This window comes from Larus michahellis, chromosome 3, assembly GCF_964199755.1.
Source record: "Larus michahellis chromosome 3, bLarMic1.1, whole genome shotgun sequence".
NCBI classification, from domain to species: domain Eukaryota; kingdom Metazoa; phylum Chordata; class Aves; order Charadriiformes; family Laridae; genus Larus; species Larus michahellis.
In genome coordinates, this window is record NC_133898.1 from 41522906 (window position 1) to 41548177 (window position 25272).

Below are 25272 nucleotides of genomic sequence, written 5' to 3' on the forward strand. Positions count from 1 at the left end.
ACAGTGGTTGGAGAGTATGTAATCTACTGCTGTCAGTGTGGCTATTATTTGTAATCTACAAAACGTCAAAAAGTCTACGAACAGTTTTACGGACAAGAATTTTGATAGGAGGGACTAACCTTATCCCACAGCACCGAAGCACTTGGCCTTGGTGTCCTCCTATCTCTAAACATTTCACCATTCTGTGACTTGGTCTCATCTTGGGACACTGTGGACAAGATCTTTGCGAGTTAAAATTTATCAGTTTGCTGTTGCTTGCAAGGGAATAGAATTTCTGTCCCGCATCTCTAGGATAAAGAGGGATAACCTTTTCTGCCCCTGCTCCAAGAGACAGATTTAAACACATAAGCAAGGGCATGATGGGGAAGGGAGGCAGGGTTTTTCCCCTCTGATGCCTTCTGTTTCTGTTTCCGTTAGCACTGTGGGGAGAAGCTGTGGGGAGGGTGTAGGTGTGGACCTGCCTGCTTGGATCTGACGGGAACAAAAGCAGCTGTTGGGGTTTTCCTCAGTGCCCCAACAGCTGATCTGAAAGACTTGGTCATGTCTTGAAACTGCCGTGGCCATAAACACCAAACTTGAGCCATTACCCAGGGCTGGGGGCATTTCGGCCTGGATTTGCAAGGGGGAATGTTTGTGATGACCCTTTCTGAAGGAGGCCATCGATGGCGGGGTTTGTTGCAGTCACACAGCTTCTTAATCACAAGGTTTCACACAGCGAGGGTCAGGACTGGAGCGGTGGTACAAGGAATTTGAGCCAAAGCCCTGAACTGTCGTCACTCCAGGCTGGCAGAGGAGTTGTCTCTCTCTCTAAATGATATGTAGGGATTTCTGCAGCTGAATGCCGTTATCAATGACAACATTTCGAATGAATAGCCCTACACATATATTCCGCGGCTGCAATGTGAATAATTGTGAACGCTCCTCAATCTTCCTCTTCCCACTCCTCTCTCCCCACTCAGCCTAAGCACAAACACTCATTTCAGGGCTAAAGATATACTCTTAAATCACTTCTGACATTTCTTTGTTGTTGCCTAATGAAGGCTGGGTTGATGGGCTAGAGAGAAGTTTTATAAAAGTCCTTGCTGAGACATCGTCGTAGGATCGGAAGTGGGCAGCAGTTGCAAATGTTAGTATTTGTCTCTGGAGTTTATTTATCTGCAAGCCTGAATGTCTGTGTGGCGTACGGGGCTTTGTCCCCCCCCACCTTGGTTTTCCGAGTCCCAGTGAAACGTCACGGTCCCGAGGACTGCGGGGTTCAAAGAGCAGCCATGCTGCCGTCCCCGCCGAGCTAACAAGGGGCCTCTGTGCGCCCTTGTTCGGAGGGAGACGTTCCACCAGGGACGTGCCGGCTGCTCCTCCTGGCTTTCCCAACCCTTTCCAAACACTTTTACACTCTGCTTCTTTCATTAATTGGATTATTTGTTTTTTACGCTTGCTGTTGAGCAAGTCAAATCGACGCACGCCTGGTTAACAAAGCCTGAAATAATTGTGACTAAGTCAAAGCAGTGCTGAAGGGGGAGACCAGCCACACAGACCAGGCCAGTTTCCCGGCCCTGCTGAGCGTACTTAATCCTTGCTGGGTTTATCCAGGTGTCAAGGAAGGGCTTGAATGGCAGCCAGAGACTGGAAGCGTGCCCCCTCGCTGCCTGATGGTCTGGTCTTTCATCCTCTGTTTGTAACACGGGCTACTACAGGGATTTACAGACCAATATGTGGGTGAACTGGGTTTTCCTATAGAGAGTCTGGAAAAGCTTGCTTTGCTGCGTTGTCCTTATCCTTATCCTAAGGAATGAAAATGGCCAGTTCAAAATGGGGACGTCCTATGATCAGCTGCAGGTTAGGATGGCAGGACACTTCTGCTCTGCTCTGACTTCTAGGTCAGTGAAATGCTGTAAATCCATGAGAGAGGAGGTAGACTTGCTTTAGTGATTAAGTACAGAAACCGATTTCAACACTCTTGATGACTGTGACCACCCAGACTACAGCTAGTTTTCACTTTGCTTACTGTGCAAGACACCATATTAAAAAATAAGACAAACCTGACTTTTTTATGGCAGAAGTGCTTTGGGTGCATTCTGCTATTCAGAAAGCCTGATTGCTTTGATTATTCTTCAGGATTAGAGGCAGCTGAGGCATGCCATCTTCATTAGAGACCTTTGGGATCTACAGCTGAGAGACCATATGTTGAGCATCCCTGGAACCTGACTGTGCCCACAGAACTTGCTAGGTGAAGTGCAATTCCAGATTTTGCAGATGGAGGTATTAAGGAAAAGTCTGTAGGTTATTGAGCAGATTCTGTGCGTGGGTCTTATTTGGAGAAATTAATTTTATGAAGCCAGAAGTATCAGCCCAGGTAGAGATTGTTAACACTAACTTAATTTCTGTTGCATATGGTTTTAAAGGGGGGATGCTTGCAAATCCATGTTGTCTTTGCAGGAGGACTTCAGGGGCATTACTCTCGATAGTGGTTTTCTGATGCATTTGCTAGGCCTATTCTTTGCTGCTAGCATGGTAAATGCTTAAAGGGCTCTCTATGAGCAGAACAGGTAACAGCTAACGTTGTGGGAACTCCCCGTGTTTCATTGTTCCATGGTGATGCTCCATTTTCATAGTAGATGGTGTGAGGAAAAGCAATTGGGAAAAAACATGCCTGCTTTGCAGTAAGAACTCTTATTAGAAAGTGTTTTGGTGTTGTATTCACCTGCCCTAACTTTCTGGTTGTTGGCTGTGCTTTTCCCTATCTGTTCCCAGATCACCTACTAATAGTGCATGTTGGCTATAATATGGGACATGGCAATAAAACAAGCTGCAAACACGAAGCCTGAACCATGGGATTTCTGTTAGACTGGAAATTTGAAACTGGGATGTCGTTTCTGCTCAGGGTCACAGCAAATCAACAGAGATGTGGGTGGGCACCAACAACCATTACGCAGAGCCAGTGAGTGGGGCATAAGCAAACAGGAGGTCTACGCTAACTTGAGGAAGACCCAAGTCTGCTAAATACTGCTGCAGACCATAAGTTGATAAGAGACTTGCTCTTCTCAGTTGTATGTTGTGATGGCGAGGTTTTCAGCTCCTGTATCTGCAGGCATACCTGACTAGTTAGCCTGGTTTTCCTTACAGCCCTCCAAGAGACAGTCACCTTTCCCCACACTTTCTGAGCCCACATTCTCCACCTCTTGTAAAAGCTCTGACTTCTTTCAGAAGCTGAAATGTTTCAGACCTTCTTGTGAATTTAGCCAAGGTCTAGCAGTCCCAAAGAAAAGTCAGCCGGTTCAAGCAGTACTGAAGCTCACCAAATAGGTAACAGCTCCCCAGACACGGGTTCTAACCTGCATTCCCAGCAAACCCATGAAAACAATTTGCAGGGCAAATATACTGTGCTACATGTCTGGTCCTTGCAGATGTTTGCATGCCTTGGTTGGATTGGGTCATCCCAGGAGAAAGTGAAATATGAGGTAAGCGTAGTAATTTTACTGTCCTGGTAGCCCATTTTCTTTTTCCTTTTATATGTTGCATGGCTGATCCGAGTCTTCTTCGACTTGCCAAGGTGTTCTTGTGCTTTGACAGTCAGACAGTGATCAGGGACTTTCATGATGCTCTGCCTTCCCTCCCTGTCTATGCCATCACATTAGGGTATATTATCTTTCCAAGAATGTGTATTTTCAAGAATGCATAGCATCTTGCAAAGAAAAAGGCCTATCAGCTTTCCAGAAGTGAATGTTTTCCCTTGCTATGACTCCTAGGATGGGGAATGCCCTGGTAATAGCACCCCCAAATTGTGGGGAGATACGGGTCTCATCTCTGGAGCCAGGACTTAACTATTCTTGAACTTGTCATTTGCCTGGGTTGATTTTTTTTTTTTTTTTCTTATAGGACACATGATAATGCTGCTGTACCTGACTGCCTTTCAGCAAAGGAAGCAGAGGGCTGGATTGTCAGGTAAACACTGTATCAGACAAGGATGAGCTAAAGCCCATTTTCCATTCCCTTTAAATCCACGCATAGGCCACATGTTATCCCAGGGACTGACTAGCTTGTTCTCAGAGAAGTCAGTTTTGTTCATTTCGCACAGCAGCTTACCAGTGGTGCGAAGCATGACCTGAGTTCACTGAGTTTCTCCCACTTCTCTGTTTGAACATTATATAATATGAATCCATTTGAAATTTATCTTTGGCACCTGGTAAGGCTCTGCCAGGTCAGATCACCAAGACACGCTCGAGCTCTCGTTTGGGCTGCCAAACGTTGTTCTTGGCTTCGTACTTCCTTTTGCAAATACTGCGACAGCTGTGACACACATAGGGACCTCCTGCTCGGGCAGCTTGCACTGACCTTGTGCCGGACCTGTCTGATGTGCCTCCAGCCACGTGTGTGTCCTCCAAGCCCATCCCTGCTTTGCTCAATTGGTGGTCTCTCCAGCAGCCAGGCTGGCCGGCCTGCAATGTCAAAGGCTACTGGAGGCTGTCATATATCAACGAGGGAGGGCACTTATTGCAGTGATTTCTGTAAGTCGTTCCACTCCTGTTTTACGAGGTTACATCCTATTACATAATTATATGCTGTGTGGTTGTTATCCCCAAAGGGCTTTTCTCTCATTCAATGAGCATAAAAGATGATGATTATTGGCACAGACAGTTGGTAGACACTTTTTTTTTGTTTGTTTTTATCATTCAGTGTGGCCCTGATTTTTGTATTAGCAATGGGATTATTACTTTTCATTTTGTAATTTTCTTACTGTTCTGTGTTCTTATTGTATTACTACTTTGACATGCCTTGAATTTTACATTTATTCTTGTGCACATCAGGAAGGACATGTTCTTGCTTCCCTTTTATGATGAGTTATTGTTATATAGACAGATTACAAAAAAAACCCCAAACCCAACCTCAAAACCAAACTTTCAGAAATAGGTATTAAATACATATTTGTGTACTCAAAGCTGTAGATAAAACCACAGGCCCAGAGGACAGGCTCCTGTTCTCTCCTGCAGTCAATGCAACTCGCTTAGCTACCTCTTTTAATCTGAATGTGGGTATATGAAGTTCTATAAGAGTTTTCCAGGCACAAAGCTTCTTGCAGGCTCTGTGTCTCTGTGTATCCAGCAGTACCTTTACTCTCTTCTGCGGAGAAGATCTTGTTTTCAGCTTTTAGCCTGTTTTGTCTGGAATCACCTAATTGCCATCCCCCAGAAAGCAGGAATATATGCTGACCATGAGGACCTTGGAGGTATTTTGTTTTTAGCTGCACAGTGTTGTAGCTTTCCGTATTCCTAGATCATCAGTGCAGGGTGGGATTAAGGGCCAGCTACTGTGGAGTCTTTGCTGCAGACCAGAATTAGGCACTTCGGACCACATACTAGACACAGACCCATTTGAAGCAGCAGGCACCTCCACTTTGATCTGCAGAGTTCCCAAAGTGCTCGCAAAAATCCTTTGCATATGTTGATGTACTGAGAAGGTTCAGAGCCCAAGCCAGTAGTGATTTGAGAGGTAGGCTGGGGGGGACACACAACTTTGCCTTGTGTGCAACCAGAGCCTGGTTTGCCAGGACGGCCTATCTCCAGGATGGTTGAAAATACAGACGTGGTAGTGTTACTCACTTTTTTTCGTTATTTCCCAGGGATGAGAGCATTCCCCAGGGTAGCAGGAGAGCAACATTCTTGTCGAGTCCTACCCTCAGGAAGGGATTTTGTCTCCAACTCATTCTCCTGAGAAAAATGCCAAACCATAGGCCGTGTTTGGGTGGGCACACTCTTTCTCTCGAAGGATTTATAGGGGTGGAGAGTGAGCCTGCAAGGGGGTGCAAGCCTGAGTAGTTCCCACATTAATAAAGTCACTGTCTTAATGGGGGTGGAGGGGGATTTCCTATTTTCTGGTCTCTGCTACAAGAAATACTCTTACATGACTCATTAGATAAAAAAGCATAATAGCACTGAGAACAGGGACTGGACGGCAGTATGCTATCCCACTCCCTGCAACTACACGCTCAAGTTATTCACGTTACCATTAGAAATGTGAAAGCTATTAAGAAATGTTGCTATGTATTTCAATGTGCTGACACCCTAAAGGATTTTCAGTTTGGCAAAAAATGCCAGCAGGGGAAACGTGGGCCCCAAAGGTCTTCTTGGCATAAATAAACAAATGATAACAATAACTTCTCCCCCCCACCCCCAAACCAGAAGAGGCTATTTTTTTAATGTGGAAATTGAACAGAAGTAATTGTGGGTTAACTTCATTGCTTGAACTGTGTAGCCCAAGCGAAAGGGTTGTGACAGGGATGTTGAAAATCCACCTGCAAGGCCAAGTTGTACAAATGAGCATGAATAACTGCGCTTCATGATTACTAACTGCAGTGGTTATGGTATAATACTGATATGTTGATAATTATGAATAGTATTGATAATAAGAAAAAAATCAAGTAAGAGTTGATGAGATTTTGATACACATGTAAATACACAAATTGTGTAACCATTAAGAACCCACCTGCTGAGCGTACTAATCAATAGCTAATCAAAACAGTTGGGAAATGTTTGGAAATGAATATGTAGAGTTACTAAAGGCATATTTTAAAGGGTAGCTTAAGGTCTTCAAGCTTTTTGCAGAGTGACTTTTCTATGCTCAGGCACGTCGTTTTTGCCAGAGTGCTTTAATGATGTCAACAGGTCTGTGAGTACAGAAATGGATAATCAACAGCTAGCAAGGGTTTTTTGGCTGGGTTTCTTCCATCTAAGGGTAAAAGATGGCTAACCTCTGCCTCAGATGCTGCTGGAACAAGACAGCAAATGTTGAGAGCATCCTTTGGAAAGGGTAGGCTTGCTTGGCCTACTGCCTTCTGCCAGATGCTGCTGCTTTAGTGTGTCATACGTGAACCCAACCCCAAAAATTACAAAATCTCACAGTAATATCCAGGGCTGAGCAAGAGAGACAGAAGGAGCCTACATGCCAGAATTTCTATGCCAAAAGGAAGAAGATCTGAATATTGTTCTCCTACCTCATGACAAAAGACAATTTGGATACTAGCAATAGTTACGAGATCTCATTTGTGCAGGCTGGCACTAAACCTTTCAATACAAAACACATTGAAAAATGCCCCTGGTGGTAGAGGTAGTGGAAGAACCAGGTCTTATTAGCAAGCCCATGCTACCTGCCTGCTGTGTACCTTCACACAAGGTGGAGTGGCAGCATTAAGATGGCATCTCCTCTCTCTTGGAGATATCGTATCTGGCCCTGCCTTTGCCACACCCATTGGCTTTTGGCATTAGAAAAATGTAAAAATATAGTGTTTCTGAAGAGAAAGCATTAGGAGCAGGTAGTCCTTTGCTTTGTCAAGGTGAGTGGGACCTCCTTTGTAAGACTGTCTCAAACGGATAGTGTTCAAAGCTATGGTTTCCTAGATAAGCATCCTTGTCACCAGAATACCAGTCAGGACAACAGTCTTCTCACACCTCTGCTGCTAAAACTCATCCACTGTAAAAGAAAATCCGAGTTTGTGGGGAAGCAGCAAGATTATGGGGAGGAGTAATTTGACTCCAGGACTCTCTGTGCTGTTTGCACTGTATTTCATTCTTGCTAAGAAAAAAGCATAAAACCCCATCATCCCCTTTCAGTGTATATCTAGACCATGTCTGTCCTTGCTGTCTCAAGCTCCTGAGCTCTTTGCTCCTCGTTGAGCGGCAAGCATGGGCTCAGCAGGCAGAGGAGTGCATCTGTGGAGGCAGCAGCAGGGGTCAGCCTTGTCCCCAGCTATGTGGGACCAGAGACAGGGGGAGGAAATGCAGGATGCAGGCAAAGTGTTTTACAAATTGATTTGTGTTGATTGGCACACTTGAAATGCTGAAGCACATTCCCTTACCTGCACTTGAGCTGTAGTGGATTCTGGGCCTTTTTTCTGCCTTCAGCCACTTTCTGGTGTCTTGGGTACAGCTGCAGGGCACTGGTGCTTTAGGGCTGGAAGCTTTTAACCTGAGTAACTCCAGTGACAAATGTGCTCCTGCTGTTACTGAACCTGGAGCGCAGGTTGGTGCCTGCAAAGGCATCCATCCTCTTTTCCCCTGAGTAACTTGCAAAACCAGATATTCTACTCTACAAGATACGCAGTCCCATGGTGTTACCATATATCTACAAAGGACTGTAGATGTAGATCTTGCAGGAGGGAAGTCTGCTGCGGTCCAGTCAAGGCTTTTTCTGTGTTGGCTCTTTCCAGTTGTCTTTCAGCAAGTATGCACTCTTTGGCTCCTGGCCCCTTGCTCCCCTGCTTATCTCGTTCTCCCCCTCTTATATTTTTCCTCTGCTCTGCTCCTATTCTGGTTCATTTTTACTACTCCGTCCTCCTCTCCCACTCTAACCTCACTGTACATGCTCAATGGCCTATACACTAGCAGAGATTTCAGCTGGAGTTTGGGGGCACTCTTGGAAATGGCCTTGTTGCTCCTCCTCCTCCTTTTCACATCTTTCCATGTCAGAGTCTGAATCCTGCAGATCAACAGCATTGCTACAACTCAGTGGGGCAAGAATTTTCCCTAGTTATCCCTAAATCAGCAGAAACACAGATTTAAAAGCTAGCCTGGCGTCTATGGCCACGGAGGCTCTACGGGCAGGTGCCTGGCACACCTGTGGCTGCAGGTACCTCCAAGAACCACATCCGATGGGGATGCCTGGCACTCCTCTTTCTTTAGAGGAAAACCCAAGCACTTGCAGCAGTGAGAAGAGGCTCAGTCCAGCAGGGTTACCAAGCTAGATTTTGTGCTACACCTAGAAGCTTTCAAAACTACACCCTAGGTTTGACTGGCCCAGCCTGGCTTCATCCAGCTGTGACAGGGCTTTGCCCTAAATGATTTCATCTATTTCTGCAGCTACGGCATGCATTTTTATCTGGAAGCAAACTGTTTACTTATTTGCTTTTAATTATTTATGGTAATGAAATAGAACCCATATCCCAAAATTTTCCACAAAAATGAATACTCTTGTAGTTCAGATCTGTGGCCATGAAAGAAAACACAGTTCCCCACTGTTGCTTATAATGTTTATTTGTTTTTAACTTCAAAACACAGGTGATTTTTTCAAAACAAATAGAGTAATGGGGGAAATGAAGGCAGGCGCTCTTTGTAACTTTCCCAAGAAACACATCTGTAAAAGCATACTTTTGCAGAACAACTACATTTTAGCACACCCAGACAGTGAGATTCCAAAAAGTCATAAATAGCAGTGAGGTTAGCAACCAATGTTGTTGGGGGTTTTAATTCCTCCCCCTCACCACTCCCCTCCCCTGCCTTGTTTAACTTGCAAATGGCATTAAATGAACCCACAATTTCCACAGCTAATACTGAGACATTTGTACAGAAGTCTCTGAGTACACAGTTAATTTCCAAGATGGGGAATCATGAAGGCATATCCTCACTTTCAATCTGTAAAATAAACTTGGTGGAATAACTGGATATTATAACATCTAATGGTCTTGCTGCTGAGTTAAGCCTAAAGCTTAGCTATTTAAATCACTATCCTTAATTACTACTTAGTTACTTTTAACTAAAAGTCATTTTTTACCCATAGGCAGGTACAAAAACTTTATTTAGAAGCAGCAGTGAAGTGTTGGATTATATTTTGTAAATAGCTCTGATGCCACACTTCATCAGCACTCCTAAAACCTTAGTGTCATTTTTGGTTTCATTGCCCGTACAACATCTCTTGCTCCACCTTAATAGTCAGTAGAAAAACAACCGGTTTGGAGACAGATCAGTAAAACTAAAGGCCAGCTTTCCTGAATCTGAATGCCACAGCCAGACCCAGCTCACCGGGAACATCAGGGAAGGTGGAAATAATTCTGCAGACCAACGAGGAAAAGTGCGAAACCACTGTTCAGATGACAGTGACCAGCAAGTGGCAAGATCTATAACTCCTAGCACCTGCACAGACACAGGCAGAGCCAGGCACAGGCGATCAGACACACACCCACGCAGGCACGGGGCCCGGCAGCCCCACGGTGGGAGCACACGGCTTTGCCTACCAGCTCCCAGCCGCTGGAGACGCAGCAGGTCCACGGCCATCTCAGCAGGGCTCGGGCTCATCTTCTCCTACAGCACCACGGAGCTAAAATGATCGTCTATGGCTGGGACTGCTGAAGAGCAAAAAACATATTTGGAAATGCCATCTCCTAATTAATAAAATTTGGATAGGAACATATTAGTTATTTTTTTTAGCTAATGCTTGCTCTTCACGAGTCAGTTTTGCTTTTCCTGCACGTATGTGAAAATCAAATGTTTCTGGCACTGGGTGTGCTGCCCACGATGTAATGTTCTTCGTAGCTTTTTGTACCTACATAGAAGGAAAATATCACTTTACCGGCTGATTTGCTTGAGTTGTATAGTCATCAGTGCTATAGCAAGAAACAGATGGATTGGGAATTAGGAAATCACTCAAGCGCTGATCTGAAGAGGGTCTTCCTGAACACAAAGCGGGTGCATGTGTTAGGTCGCCACAAAACTTACAGTCTATCACATTCAATATCAGGGTTATTAGATGGTGTATCAAGAATACCAAAACACACTTCCTTGTTTGCTGGAGGTGGGGTATTGGTAGGACTTCCCACCCCGGAATCAGGGCTTGGTGCAGGGTGCATTTCTCCTGCATACTTCTCTTCTTTCTGAGAAGGCTCTTGTTGTTTTTGCTTGAGGTTTTTGAAACGTTTGAGCTTGACAGGGTCCTTGACTTCCTTGGCACAATGGAACAAGATGAAAATGTCCCTCCGAAATTTGGAGCTCATTCCAAAGTAGATAATGGGATTGTAGAAGCTGGCAGACTTAGCAAACAAACTGGCAAGGATGCTGGTAAGATTGGGCACAGGGTGACCATAGGCAGACCATATAGAGATGACAGCATATGGTGACCACGCAATAATGAAGGCTGTGCAAATGACAATGGAAACCTAAAAGACAGGAGAAGAACAGTCTTAAATCTTTTCTGGAACACTACATCAGGCAAGCAGCTTCGATACTTGTCTGGAAAGGAAACATCAGGTTGTCCTGAGGGTATGGCTCACAGCAGAGTACAGGCAAGCAAAAGGTTAGCTTTGATGGAGCCAGGCAAACCTAGAAGCGATATATCTAATTTTGGCATGGTGGTGTGCTTGAACAATGCCTCATCTAAAGGAATGAAAATAGCTACAGTCCCCTGTATGTTTATGTGAATTAAGAGGGTTTTGGGTAGACTTAAGTCAACAGTAAGTAAATTGAGATCTCCACTGTAACTTCTGTGTATGCTCAGAAGGAATGTAACTTCTGAAATAAAAGAACATAAGCCAAACCAAACTTTTGTTTTTGTACGGTATAACCCACTCCAATTATACTTAGATTATTTTTCACATGTGATGTAGCACCAATATTAGCCAACTGATGGGGGCAGGAGTTTTAAACAATCCCCCTATTCTTCCCTGAGTTCAAACTCTGTCACTAGAGATTATAGAGAAATGAAACATGACTGATTTGTTTTGTTCTCTCTTCTCTTCTAGTTGGGACCAATTTTTGGAAAGACAAGATTTCATTGAGATAAACGTGAAACCCAAACTCACCCTGGTGACATCCCGCTCCATTCTCCTCTGTCTGTCTGTGGGATCACCCAGTCCTGTTAACGCATGGCTTAGCTTGACAGTATTGATAATTGACACATATGAGAAGACCATGACTGTTACAGGTAGGAAAAAACAGCAGATAAAAATGGAGACAATGTAGGACTTGTAGATTGTAGAGAAGTTGGCTTTTGCCCAGTCTATCTCACATGTGCCATACATGCGATCTGGAAAGCAAAAATAAGTTGGTTACCATTTCTGGAATATTTATCTGCTTTTGAGCTATTAATTTATTAGTTCAAATGCTGCATTTTTCTTCTTCTGAGCACTAAAGAATGGATTGATCTTTCTGATTTAATGAGCTGTGACATAATTTCCTACTTAAACAATTTTTCAAGACCAGCTAGACCGTAACGAGTTTTAATGAGTATTATCGTTCTGTCCAGTTTAGATTTCCAGTGTACATCCATAATGCTCAAACTGTTGTCTCTGAATAGGAAATTGTGATACTTTATGAGGAAAAAAAAAAGGGTATTCATTCAGTAGGTCTGAGATTTTTGAGTGTTATCTACTCCTGTCATAATCTTCTACATAGTAACTTCCTAAGATGAGCACTGTAACAGCACAACAGGCAATTGTAAAGACATAATACACCAGATGTAAAAAGTCACTGCTTCCATAGCAAAGTAGGAAATAAAAATATTGAGGGGTTTTTAATAGAAACAACAAGGCAGTTAAATTTTTACTGTAGTGAGAGCCATGAAAGCAAATTGATATAGCTAATAATAAAGATTATGGGAAGATGAAACATATAAGTACTTAGAAAGATACGAGACATTTTGCTAAATGGGAAGCATACAGTTCTGCAACTACAAAGGAGCTGGACGCTCTTAAAAATGAAGTTAGGCAGATTGCAGGATCTGCAGTAGTGGGATTTACGAAGGGACATTTGCTGATCAGGTACTTAAGGGAAAGGCAGTGGGAATAAAGTGCGGTCTCTGCTTAAAGACTTATGAATGACTTGTTGACTGGTTGGTTGACTTCTTTAGACCCTCTGATGTATCTGAAAATGTGTCCTGGTATAAAACTTGAGTTCAGTAGCATTAGAGGTTTTCTTTAGATTGTGAGTTGTTGATTTTTCTTTTTAAGTGGAAAAAGCTGTTTTGTTTTTTTTTTCTGACAGCTATGCCAGCAAATTGAATTATAAATAAATGAAGCATGAACAAAAATTATGTAAGTCAAGTATTAACAAGTTCTGGAGATATAATACAGGTGAAGCCTGCATGATTTAGCAACAAATCTCTCTCTGACATCCAGTGATAATTCTGAAGAAAAAAAATCCCTTAATTCCTCACAGGTGGTAGGAGGTTTAGACAGGATGAATTAATGGAGCAAAAGATTAGAATCTCTTTTATGATTCTCATCAAAAAGAGCTCGGTATTTTTAACACCAAAAGCTCTAGGTGTTGCTGTCTGGATGTGTTCAGTAATAGAAACAGATTTTTGTCTCCTTCACCCTTTTCATGAGTAGACCCCAAGATTCAAAAAGATAACCATAAAATCTGGCTTAATGACAGGTTTCTGGATCGTGAAAACTTCTGGCTGAAAAAAGAAAGCAGTCTCCAGATGACATGAAAAGAAAATCCTGCAGATTTTCTGCGAGTCAGAATTCAGAGCTGTGTTTCCCCCCTCTGCAGAGACACTGGCAAGTGGCATTTCCGAAAATCAGCGGGGTCCTGGGGACCCCTGGAGCTGCTGTGTAGAAGTGAGAGGTCCGAGGCAGACAGGTGCAATGTGCTGTGGTCTGCCAGCATCCACTGCCCGCTCCCAGACTTGCCATTGCTGGGCTCCCACATCTCCATGGGTGCCCCTCAATGGAAACGTGTTTAGAGTCAGATAGCCCAGGAACCTGAAACCGCTGTGATTCTCAGTAGGGACAAGTGCTCCTAGAAGTGGTCTTGAAGACCATTGTCATGGAATTGAATCCAAACTACAAACAGGATCCATGGGTGCACTTGGATGCCCCGACAAGGCAGTGGTGCCCAAGAAGTCCCCGGCTCCAGTTTAAGGCCAAAAAGGGACACCAGAAATCCTTCTACAAACGAAGAACTAGTAAGATTAATGTAAAAAGAACACATAGATTGCCAGAAGATACACAGAAAACGACCAGTCCAACTCCCCCAGGTTTTTGACATATCCGGAGTGCAAAAATATGACACAAAATGAGAACAGTCTATTAAACAGTTTGGTTTTGCCTCAAACAAAACATCCATTGAGCTTAATATCCTGGTAACATTTTGGTTTGGGAAGGATAGAAGACTTAGCCAATCATAGAAATGGATGCTTTTCTCACACCTATACTTCAAGGGTCCAGAGATACCTCAAAGCTTATGTATTTAGTTTGTAAGAAGATATATATTCACATAGCTGCTTTAATAAGTCTTCACAGATTTAACGATTTCTCAAAGGAGGCAGATGCCTACAGGATCCAGGCAGATAACTGCTGGACAATTTCAGTCCCATGGTTTCAGTTGTTAGGACTCCTGTATCATTACCATTTGTTCCTAGAGATTTGTTTTGTTGAATTTTTAGAGCCTTAATTTGAGACAATTTCTCCAGCTTTTCCCCAGGAAGAAATTTTCTGGTGTGGGAATATCCCTCAGCCATTGAATTACCGCAGAGTTCACTATTCAAAATTTTTCCTGTTTTTTCCCCCTCCTTTTTTGCTATGGCCTGATCTTGCACCCTAATCACTTCTGACATCTTTTTCTTCTTATGCTATGTTAGTTTTCATATTTTCAACACTGTTATACCAAACGTTTCTGGCTTGTCTTACTATAGTTTCAAGTTTAACTTGCTGGAACTTGTGTTATTTTCTAGCTCCCTAATCTTGACGGTTTTTGAAGGATGTCTTTTGATAGTTCCCTTTATCTCATTGCTTAACCATGCCAAATATTTCTGGTCTCTCTTTTTTTCATAGCTAATATGCACTTGGTCCAAGCCTTTCCTGAGATATCTTCAAAAAAATCTCTTTATAGCTGATACCAAAGCGGGCAATGCTCTGCAAATACGTCATGCATGATGAATGGTTTTCTCCGTTCCACTGATAATCGGTCTGGTTTATCACAAACAGCAAGAAAGAAAGGTAAGTATTTTTGTTCAGTTAAGTGGAGAGGTGCCAAATAAGTACAACTGAAAGATACCTGTTACCTGTATAACTGCCCCAGCCAAATAGTGGAGCTGCTGACCAGAAGAAAGCTGCTACCCAAATGAGAACCAGAGCCACCGTCATACTGCTGTTGCTGATGCAGTGGCCTGCAATGACAGGGTTCAGTCAGAAAATAATATCTAGACAGGCAGACATATCTCTGAGATCTAAATGCACTCCTATACCGAGAGCTAATATGGAAAATATAGCTATTTAAAAAAATATGATGACCAAAAAATGCATATTCATATGAAAAGTTTAAATTTGAAAGCATCTGTCAGGCTCGTGTTCAAGACCATTTGTGAAAGTGGAAATGAATGGCTTTTAAGCACGAGACAATGTGTTTGTTGAGCACTGCAGGGTTAGCAAATTCTACATTAGACTTATGTTTTGCAATTTTTTAAAAAGCAGGAAATGGTTGTATTCTAAGTTTTACATAGAAACAAACAAGATAAGTCTAAATTCATAGGATATTCTTATGCATGTCAAGGCTTTCCCTGTTAAAAAGGAGAAAATACATTAGATGCTCAAACTACCTTAGCCATTCAATACTAATTATTTAATCTGTTCTGCCGTTGCCATACATTGTGGTTATTTCTTTGTTTACGTGGGAAATATTTAGGCATTCACCAATCTCTGTTCCTCAACATTTCTGTAAAGTTATACTGGGTGCTTGCTCAGATTTCCTCAAGAGGCAAACATAAATTATGCACGTCCTCAGAAGAACATATGATACAGCTTTGCAAAAGAGAGCGCATTTTAAATACGCAACGTGTGTTTTAAATACGACTTAATAATTTGCACTGAATATAAGATGTAGAACACATCACAGCCAAATTCTACCAGCTCCAACAGCAGTTTGTGTTGAAAATTAACTTCAACAAGTCTATCATTGCAACAAGCTGCAGAAGGACTTCCTGCGGAAAAAAGACCACCCGGCAGAAGTTCTTTTCACACCTAATACTGTTCATTCATGCTTTACCTGCGGACGTGAATAGGTTTCTGCCTGAAACATGATGCAAGCCAGTCACAACAAAGGCATGAAAATTGATAATACATCATCTAAGGATGGGTGAAAGGAAGACTAGGGATAATTCATAAGGTTCATAAGAACATATAAAGTTCTTATGGAACAAAACATAAGGTTCTCAGTGGAAGTCAAAGTTTTCAGCAGGCAGGAGGTCCAGGATGAACGGTAAGGAAAGGTTTCTACTGAACCTGCAAAAGGGAGTGCCTGGGGTGAGTGTGGTGATGTAAAGAGGCATGAAGGGAAAGTGGTAGATGACGGCAAGTTTATATAGACTTGCTGATGGGGATTTCACAGGGCAGGAAACATACAAAGTATTTCAGATCAGATTTGTACAGTGGGACACATGTATGCCTTTAGAAAGGCATTTATACCAAACGTTAATAAAAAATGAAATTCAAAAAACTATAAAGAGAGTGGTTAGTAAAAGGTTTCTAGCACTGGAGAGAGTAATGAACAGTGGTTGTTTGAGATATTCAGGTTACAGATCAACAGGGCAATAGAGAAGAAAGAAGTGTGGGTGTGAGGCTGTGGTGATGATGCTTTGCAGATCTGGGAGACAGACAGGAGACAGGGACTGTCTGGCTAGAGTCAGGTCATGGTCAGTTCTGGGGATGGTAAGAGTAATTTTCATCTCCCGTAATGTGAAAGTGTCCAGGGAGAGGAGGCCAGAGAGGCATGTGGGGATGGGAGGCTGTGCAGTGCTACAAAAGCTGGAGGCAAGATGCGCAGACTGAGTGTTCCTGGTGCCATCTAAAGCAGCCCTAATGCCTGCTGTGCACAAACCCTGGCAGAACACCCTGAAGAGTGAAAATGTTCGTATGTAGGGCAGCCTTCTGAAACAAGGATCTTCTTAATGACTGGATACTTCCCAAACATCATCTCACAGAAGATTAAATTCGTTGCTTACAGTAAGATCCAGACAACAATGTCTGCATCACTTAGGAGTCATTTAAGTTGTATTTTGAAGAACACAGAGGGTCGGCAGGACCTGTGGTATCTTTGGCACAAGGGTGACCAAAATGTACTAGTAATAATTCAGCTCTTATTTGGGTTAACCCTGAAGGATTCTGTGCAAACCCGTTTGTAATGTAAATGGCTACATTATATTCTGGTTTTGAAGGCATCTAATTTATATTTGACATAGCCTGTGACTGAAAGAAATACAGATTTGCACCATAGAATCATAGAATCATTTAGGTTGGAAAAGACCCTTGGGATCATCGAGTCCAACCATCAACTCCACTCTACAAAGTGCTCTGCTACACCATATCCCTTAACACTACATCTAAACGAGTCTTAAACACATCCAGGGATGGTGACTCCACCACCTCCCTGGGCAGCCTATTCCAGTGTCTAACCACTCTTTCTGTGAAGAATTTTTTCCTAATGTTCAGCTTAAACCTACCCTGCTGCAGCTTGAACCCATTCCCTCTTGTTCTATCGCTAATTACCTGTGAGAAGAGACCAGCACCAACCTCTCTACAATGTCCTTTCAAGTAGTTGTAGAGTGATGAGGTCTCACCTCAGCCTCCTCTTCCTCAAACTAAACAGTCCCAGCTCCCTCAATCGCTCCTCATAAGATTTATTCTCCAGGCCCTTCACCAGCTTCGTTGCCCTCCTCTGCACTCGCTCCAGCACCTCGATATCTCCAGGTTCAATGAAGGCAGAACTGAACCTTCCTTACCTCTCTCAGGATGGCAGCCCTTGATGTAGCGAGTCACGCTGATTACTGTAAGGGTATTAATGCTAGCCAGGCCAAAGAGAAGTGTCAGGAAGCCATCAACCTGAAAAACAAAGCAGTGATGTTCTTTTACTGCAGAGAGCTGAAGGGGAAAAGAACCACAGGGATCGCTCCAGTTGTTTTCATGTTAATGCTCTTGAAAGTTTCTCCAGAAACCCAACTAGCTAGGAAAATATAAAATGTCAGGGGCAGTTATCTTCTACAGGATCAGTAAGCAAGTAAATGTTCAAAAATTATATAAGCACTCTGTCATGTACATAAAATAAACAAGCAAACACACCGTCACATCTATGCTTCCCCAAAATGACTTGTCAAATGAAGGAGAAAAAAGTTGAACTGAAAAGAAGAAAAGCCCTGAATAGGCAAAAATGCACTGGATGCAGCCGCCCTGCTTAGGCGGAATAAACATGCAAACTGAATACATGAAATTTAGGCCAAAGAGGGAAGAACGTAGGAGGCAGCGGACTTGTCTGAGTGAGAAAACCTTTTTAAAAAATTAAATAGAACCACCCGAAGCTAAACTGTCCCAATAGATTGAGTCTCAATGTTGGTGCTACCGATTGCCTGCTATTATTAATCCCCGATCCTCACCGCCTGTGACTGACGCAGGCAGAGCCGTAGGGCTGTGCGGGCTCACGCTGACGTCAGTGTCTCAGCGATAGAGGCACGGCGCGGTTACAACTCTGCTAGCTTCACTTTTGGATATAGGAAGGAAGTTGCTGCTGACTGTCGTGGAGCGGGATGTAGCCATCTGCTAGGGAGCACTATACGACTGGGAAATGATCCAGGCAAAATGCCGAAGGCAGTCCTTTTTTTGAAAGCTTGCAGTGATGTACCAAACCGGCCAGAGCAGAGGGGCTCTCGGAGGTGCCAGTTTTACACCGAGTGAAGCAGGGATATTAAGCAAGTGTCTCTGGACTGTAACTTGGCATTCAAGTGCTAAAATTATCAGCGGAAAGGCACATCATTATTCTATGGGAACAAACTCTGCCTTTGTGTGAATGGGCACAACTCCCGCGGAATTCAGTTTATCCCAGCGCTGAATCTGGGGCTTTAATCCAGCCTTAAAGCTGAGACCATGGCAGATTGTATAAATTAAATTGGGTGAAGGGTTAGGAAAGGGCTGCTTCATCATTTCTTTCACTGGCGCTTTTTCTTGCTACCAACGCCCTTATATTGACTCTATTTACTTCTTAATGCCAACTTTCACAGACCCCGCCACATTTTAAATGCATGCAAGACTTGCTGCTACAACAATCTACATCCACCTGTGCTCCTCTTACAATCAGCTTATGCTTTGTGTATAAATTCAGCCTTGTTTACACCAAAAAACAGGCTTCCTTGGATGCTTCAGCTGCTTCCTAGAAGCTGCACTTGGCTGAATTTTGCCCGCCGTGTGCCGTCAAGATTGGTGAAATACCTGGACAGGCAAATGTGCTCTGCATTTCGTTAGCCTTATTGATGCAAACAGCTGCCACTTCTCCATTTGCTCTAACAATGCTTCCTAGATGTGGAAAACAGCACGGCCAAGGACTACTGAGAAACCAGGCTGCCTAAGCTTAAGCAATTGCACTAGTTATTAGATGAGAAAGGAAGCAGCATTTCAGCAGTGATGCAAATAAACGCTTGGAAATGAAGTTTAAAGAGCTATGAGACTGTACACTAACGTAGTTGGACAAGCTTCTTAATGTGTATCATAGCCCTTCTATGCTGAAACTGGTTGAGTTTTGCTGAAATACATCGTCATATGTTTTATCACTTGCAGATGTGACTATTATTCTCCTACCCCCCTTCTGTGACAACGAACCAGAGAGAGACAATTATATTAAGTGATCAGTTCAAACAGCCCTTGAGCACACTTACAAGGCAGAAAAGTGGGTCTAAAAATACAGTCTTGCACTTTACCATTTGAGATGAAACCCCATCATCATAAGAAAGAGCAAGCCAAAGTGTTTTCTTTGGAGTGCTGCCCTGCTAAAAAAAATTGCAGTTTTACCTGAATCAATATAGTTCATAGGACCAAGCTATTGTCAGCACCATGTCTGTTTTTTGTACTATTTCATAACAGCATTTTGGCATATCAAAATACTGTTGCTTCTGTTAGCATGGGGGCTATCACCAGAGATTTGACTAGGGCCATACACTTAATAAGTAGCTGAAGTGGCAGCAGCGTCCCGGGAGTGTGTGGGGGGGCTGTGCTAACTGCCCCCATGCTGGCCACAGGCTCACCGGTTTAGGAACAGATGGCAGAGTGAAATGCCAAGGAGGAGAGGGAGCTCTGGGGATGACAATAGTGCCAGGATGAAATGAATAAAGGAGGGAAGTGAGGCGGCTTTCAAGTGCAGAACAGCCCATGGCATCTGGAACATTAAAACAAGAGGGAGCATCCAACAGGGTTAGGGCTGCTTTGGGAGTAGGATCCTCAAACCATGATTGTCCCTGTCAAACTTCTCTTGGTGACGAGTTACCTCTTGAGCCTAGCTATGTGTACACCATTTCCCAGCAAGTCTATCAATTCTGCAATACTTTTATATTGGTGACACTTAGACACACGTCTTCAGAAGAAAACAAGGGCTCTTACTCCAGCTGTAGCCAACCTACTGCAAGCATACGCCTACTGGATATGGAAGAAAGACCTCTGCTACGTTTTCTGCTCCTGAACAGACAACACTGACTGTGGGTAGCAACTAAAGCCACTGCTTGGAACCCAAAGCAGTTAGCAACAGAAAAACTGGTTTAGCATAGTCCCGATTTCTATAGGCAGAGATATTAATACATGTAGGTAACAAAAATATATGCATCTTTTTCTGCATCTTTAAAGATATATGGAATGACAGCCAAGGAAATACTAGGGTAGTAGATAACATTTAACTACTTTGGAAGATTGATGCTCTTCCCTTTCCTGGTTCTGCTTTTGTTTTTCTTTTATCCTACCCCCAGCCAGCTCCTTCCTTCCTTCTACAGTCTTAATATTTCCTCCATTTTTATGTAATGTAATTTTGTCCTTCCTATTATTAATTATGATCAAATAGCAGCAGCGTTAATAGGCAATAGTGAATTCCGACATAAACACGAAGTTGATTGCGTGGTAATTTTGATCCACCAGCTTTCCTTTTTGCCCATTAAGAAACAGGAGTAGATTAGCAGTTTTAAAAGCTTTTATCTCAGTGCTATACCAATATTACTCTCTTGGCTATATAGATACTCACAGAACTGGCTCATTATCTTTATGTTGCCTGGAAGCTAAGATATAACTGAAGAAAAGGCTGTGTTTTTTTCTGCTTTGTACTTGTGCCTGATTTTAAATCTCACTAATGTTCTTGGTGTACTATTTACAACCCACAATACATAAAGCGCCAACTTCATTTCTTAAGCTTTGCCTCAACACAGGGAGAGTCAGGCATTCCCAGCGCACCATCTAATTTTCAGTTGTGAGCTTGGGGGTGCCCCACTTTTACTACCTTTAGTACTTATGCATCCCTACTGCATTCATGAGGGTTGTCTTCATTTAAAGCAGAAAGAGTGAAGTACAGCCTATTGTTCTTATTAGTGGATTAATCAAGGTTTAATGGCACAAAAGCAGATTGCCAAAATAGCTATTACATTTCAGTTTAGGCCGAAACATTGATCTCGCCAGCCAGAAAGGCTGCATCGCTCCCTCCTCTGGCCAACTCGTGAATTTGTTGCAATTTCCTGAAGCGAATTTGCTTCCCCTCAGAACCACCATGTCCTGTCTTTCTCCTCTATTGAAGATGAGATCATGAATATGTAAAGAAAAAAGATAAACTTTTAACAGGGATTATTTTTACATTGCATATACTTAAAGTCGTCACAACAAGCTCTCTCGGAATATTGTTTTTGAATACAGATTATTCCAAGATCATAATGTAAATGGATACTGGCAATAAACCTCCTTCAACCTCAAGAGACAAAAAAGCACCTAGTCAATATTTAAGAAATACATTTGGAAAACCAATTGTAGGCACTTTTGAATAGAGCATGTTCTAAAATTTAACAGGTTCTTAAAGTTTGAAGTAAGTGAGAAAATATTCCATTTGAGCCTAATGACAACGTAATTATCTCGTCCCGCCAATATATCAATAATGTGTCAACTGGATTATTTACGCTTGCAATGACTTTTCTGTCAAATGGAAGAACTACCAAGGCTTGTAATCAAAATCAGTCTTCACAGGAGACTACTTAAAACTCCCAATGCATAGTTTTCCTAAAGTACTCAAATTGTTTCTTTAAGATTTACTATAATACAGGAAGTAAGAGAGACTTATAATTTACCACAATTTCCACAATATCTTTTGGTCTTGCCACGTCGCTGTGCTATGGTTGCATTCTGCCTCTTAAAATGTCTCAGTAGGCTTCAAGGGTAGCTCTGCTTAGGGGTGATTACAGTAACCCAAGCCATTACAGGTCTCTGACACAAACAGAACTTCATTTACTAATAAACATTGAGAACTGGTATGCTACAGGATTAGATAGCTTAAACCCTTAAGTGAGACCATCAGACGCTCAGTATTTTGCATTTACCAAGTGATTAAACCTTTCTGTTGATGGCGTGTGTTTTAAAGATAGGAAAAATACAAATGCGATATTTAGGCTATACAATTGTATGTACAGATATATAATTCTACTAACTATGCTATATAGCTAAGTGTACAGTTAGTGCCTCCTATTATATGCGGGTCAGGTTTTCACTCTGGTGATGTTAGGGAATCCAGAATAAGGCTACTTGTTTGCTCATAGTTATTTTAGGTTTGTATACTGGGTTAATCAAATGAGATTCAATTCATACTTCCTTTGGGCTAACTTTTAGCTATTAGAGTTGTAGCCCTCTCAGGTCACACTTTATACTTGTAGTGTACATGCCCCTGTCAACAAGCATGGTTATGAATGCAACAACCCCACCAGGTGCACAGCATTTTTTTAACAAATAGACAGAAATTTCTTTCAGAATTTCCTTACTCAACCTCATCAGATTATAATCTTAGTTCAGGTACCCCATCTCCACATGCTTGGGAGCACCTGCTTTCTAGTTCTGGGTTGAAGGGACCATGGCAGGTTTCATGTCTCTCCTGTCCACCCGTAAAAGAATGAATGGGGAGGAAGCAACCAAGCATGTAGCTCATACCACTCGATGATCCAGATACAATGAAAAGATTTCCATCTTCAGGTTAAACATTGCATTGCCATTGTCTTTCTGCGAACTACTGTACAGGGAAATTAAGAAGCACTAGATGTGAAATTCCAGCCAGCATTGCCCTCTGGGAAAGTCTGTGCTATGCTGTGTAAAACTCTTTTCAGTGGGCCTGAGCCAAAACTCCTCTCCACTTTGGTGATGTTAATTCAGAGCCTACTTGTTTATTGCTAGCAGCACCATTAATATAAACAAGCAAATACAGAGACAGATAAAAGAAGAAAACAGCCTCATGAGTCACCTGTCTCATCTTTACATTCCCATAGAAAGCAAGGCGTGGTTTTGTGGCCTGTGGTGATCCTACCCCAACAACTGAGATCCATTAACATCAGATTAAAGTCACACTTTTATTTTCAAAGTAAAGAAGTGCTACCTTTGCCTTTTCAGAATGTCATGGTAAATGCTTCTGGAGGCTTACACATGTCTCAGGGGAAGCAGAGGTCCCACAGACCGTTCACGGGCTCTGTCAGGACAGCCCAGAGATTACAAATGACCCTCCACGTTCTCCAAAGTACAATCGCCTGTGCTGTTTCCCAGGAAGAAGGAATTTGCTTACGCAGCCACCATCAGGTTAATACAAGGTCATGTCTGACTGCTGGCTGAATGCCCACCAGTGGAGTTATTCTGCTGCTCATAAGGCTCATAGGCACGAGGCAGGGCAGGTTAGTGATGGTACCAGTTCAGCCATTAAGAGATCAAGACAAGAACATGTTACGTCCCTGAAAGCCTGAAAAAGCTGCATGGCTGCTAGGAGATCTCCTCTTGGGTTGATATTCTTGGCTCCTCTGGATCCTCTACCAAAATAACCAGAGAAACAGAAGATAACTGATTTATCCCAGGAAAATGCTTGTAGTCCTAAAATGGGTACGGACTGTAAGGGTCTTCACATCACAACTATGTATGATAAACTGTATGACAAACTGTATGTGTATGATACTGGACCTGACAACTCCTAACAGAAGACTCACGTGCATTGCCAAGGAGTCCTAGTAGCCCAGGGAGAGCCTGGAAGGAAGTGTAAAAGATACAGGTTATTCTTGGCCTTAAAGAGCTATCTGGAAAGCCACCAGGTACAACACCATCCCTTTTGCAGGGACAGTGGTGTGGAAATACTGGATGTGTCATATACAGCCCATCGCAAGCAAAGGTCGTCTTGTCATTGATTCAGTCAGGACAAGATCAGGGTCAGGACCCAAATTGCTTCCTACACACTAGCGGTGTACTGACTTCACGCAATATATATTTGTGAAACAGACAATGAGTAAATGTCAGGTAGGACTATTTAAGATACTTGCAGATATTATCAGAGTGATTTTTAAGTTTCATATGAAATTTTGCTTAAAAGTCAGTGAGATGATATGGCACACAGGGAGGAGCCAGCAGAACACAAACTATTCAGCCCCGTGGCGAGAAGATCTTGGATGATGAGGGTAAGTGATGGACAGCACTTTTTGAGAGAAGACATTTAATCTCTTGGAAACACACATCAGCACAGAAGAAAGAGGAAAGCTACTATTTTCCACACATGGAAACAAGAAAAAGATGTTTCAAAGCCCTCTAAGAGGAAAAGCTAGTGTAGGAATCAAAATTTAGGCTTTGGACATCGCTGGTTCTGTAGGAGCACTATCAGACAATGAATGACCTTTCCAGGCAGCAGTGAGTGGTTTGACACTGTGCTTGGGCGGCATGGGATGGGCTATGTCAAACTTGTTAAACAAGGAAACACATAGTTTGAGCATTCACAATTTTTCAGGTACCAAACATATAACTTCCCTAATTTTTTGCAATTGGCTGTAGAAATAATCATTTACAGAAAAATGAGGGAGAATTCATGGCTAATGGAAACGGGCATAATCTTCCTGCAGTCACATTAGTTACACTGAAATGATCTTCTATGTTGCTAATGATTCTGTTTGTGCAAAGGCATAGTTTCCACCCCCCCACCCTTCCCTGCAGATGAAATATTTTTCTCATTAAAATTTAGCTCACAGATGTCTACATGCGTTGCTTTTACTTCTTTGACTGCAATGTGCATGCTCTTCAGATTATAACAAGGTAGACCAAAAATAAAGAAATAGGAAACACTAATATCTCTGCAACTGGTTTTTTTTTCAGTATCCAAATCTCAGTTACTCATAGAATCAAGAATGAGGATACATTCTAGCGTACATAATATTTGAGATAAAAAAATTGCTCAGAAAAACATATCTTGGAGAGGAAGGTTTGTATAGCACAGCACAGGCAAAGTAAAGGGCACTCTTTTTGGATTTGCTTTATAGACCAGTCTCCACATCCTACCTTTCACACTGAATTAGCGTGTTAAGGTGAGCTGAATACAGAGCTAATGTTACACAGCTTTTCTTCAGAGCTTTTAACACCTGTTTTATCTGTTAATGCTCTTAGTGCCAGTTCCATGATTCAACTTTGGTTATTTTCATCTTACTGAAATGTCAGGAATGATAAGCTATATATAAGCAAAATCCCAGCAATATCGCACCACAGTACTGTGCTAGGATAGTCAATAACTA

General features: G+C 42.5%; 1 protein-coding gene across 1 annotated transcript in view; it reads right to left on the minus strand.

The window, feature by feature from the left end:
• Window positions 1-9002: 9002 nt before the first annotated feature.
• Window positions 9003-25272, minus strand: part of LOC141740733 (visual pigment-like receptor peropsin) — a 33156-nt gene continuing 16886 nt past the window's right edge. Inside the window, exons 3-6 of the mRNA XM_074579916.1 lie at window positions 17479-17578; window positions 14767-14871; window positions 11561-11784; window positions 9003-10918 (exon numbers count right to left, since the gene is read on the minus strand). Of these exons, the coding sequence (XP_074436017.1) occupies window positions 10478-10918; window positions 11561-11784; window positions 14767-14871; window positions 17479-17578 (870 nt within the window). The 3' untranslated portion in view covers window positions 9003-10477. The remainder of the gene's footprint in view (window positions 10919-11560; window positions 11785-14766; window positions 14872-17478; window positions 17579-25272) is intronic.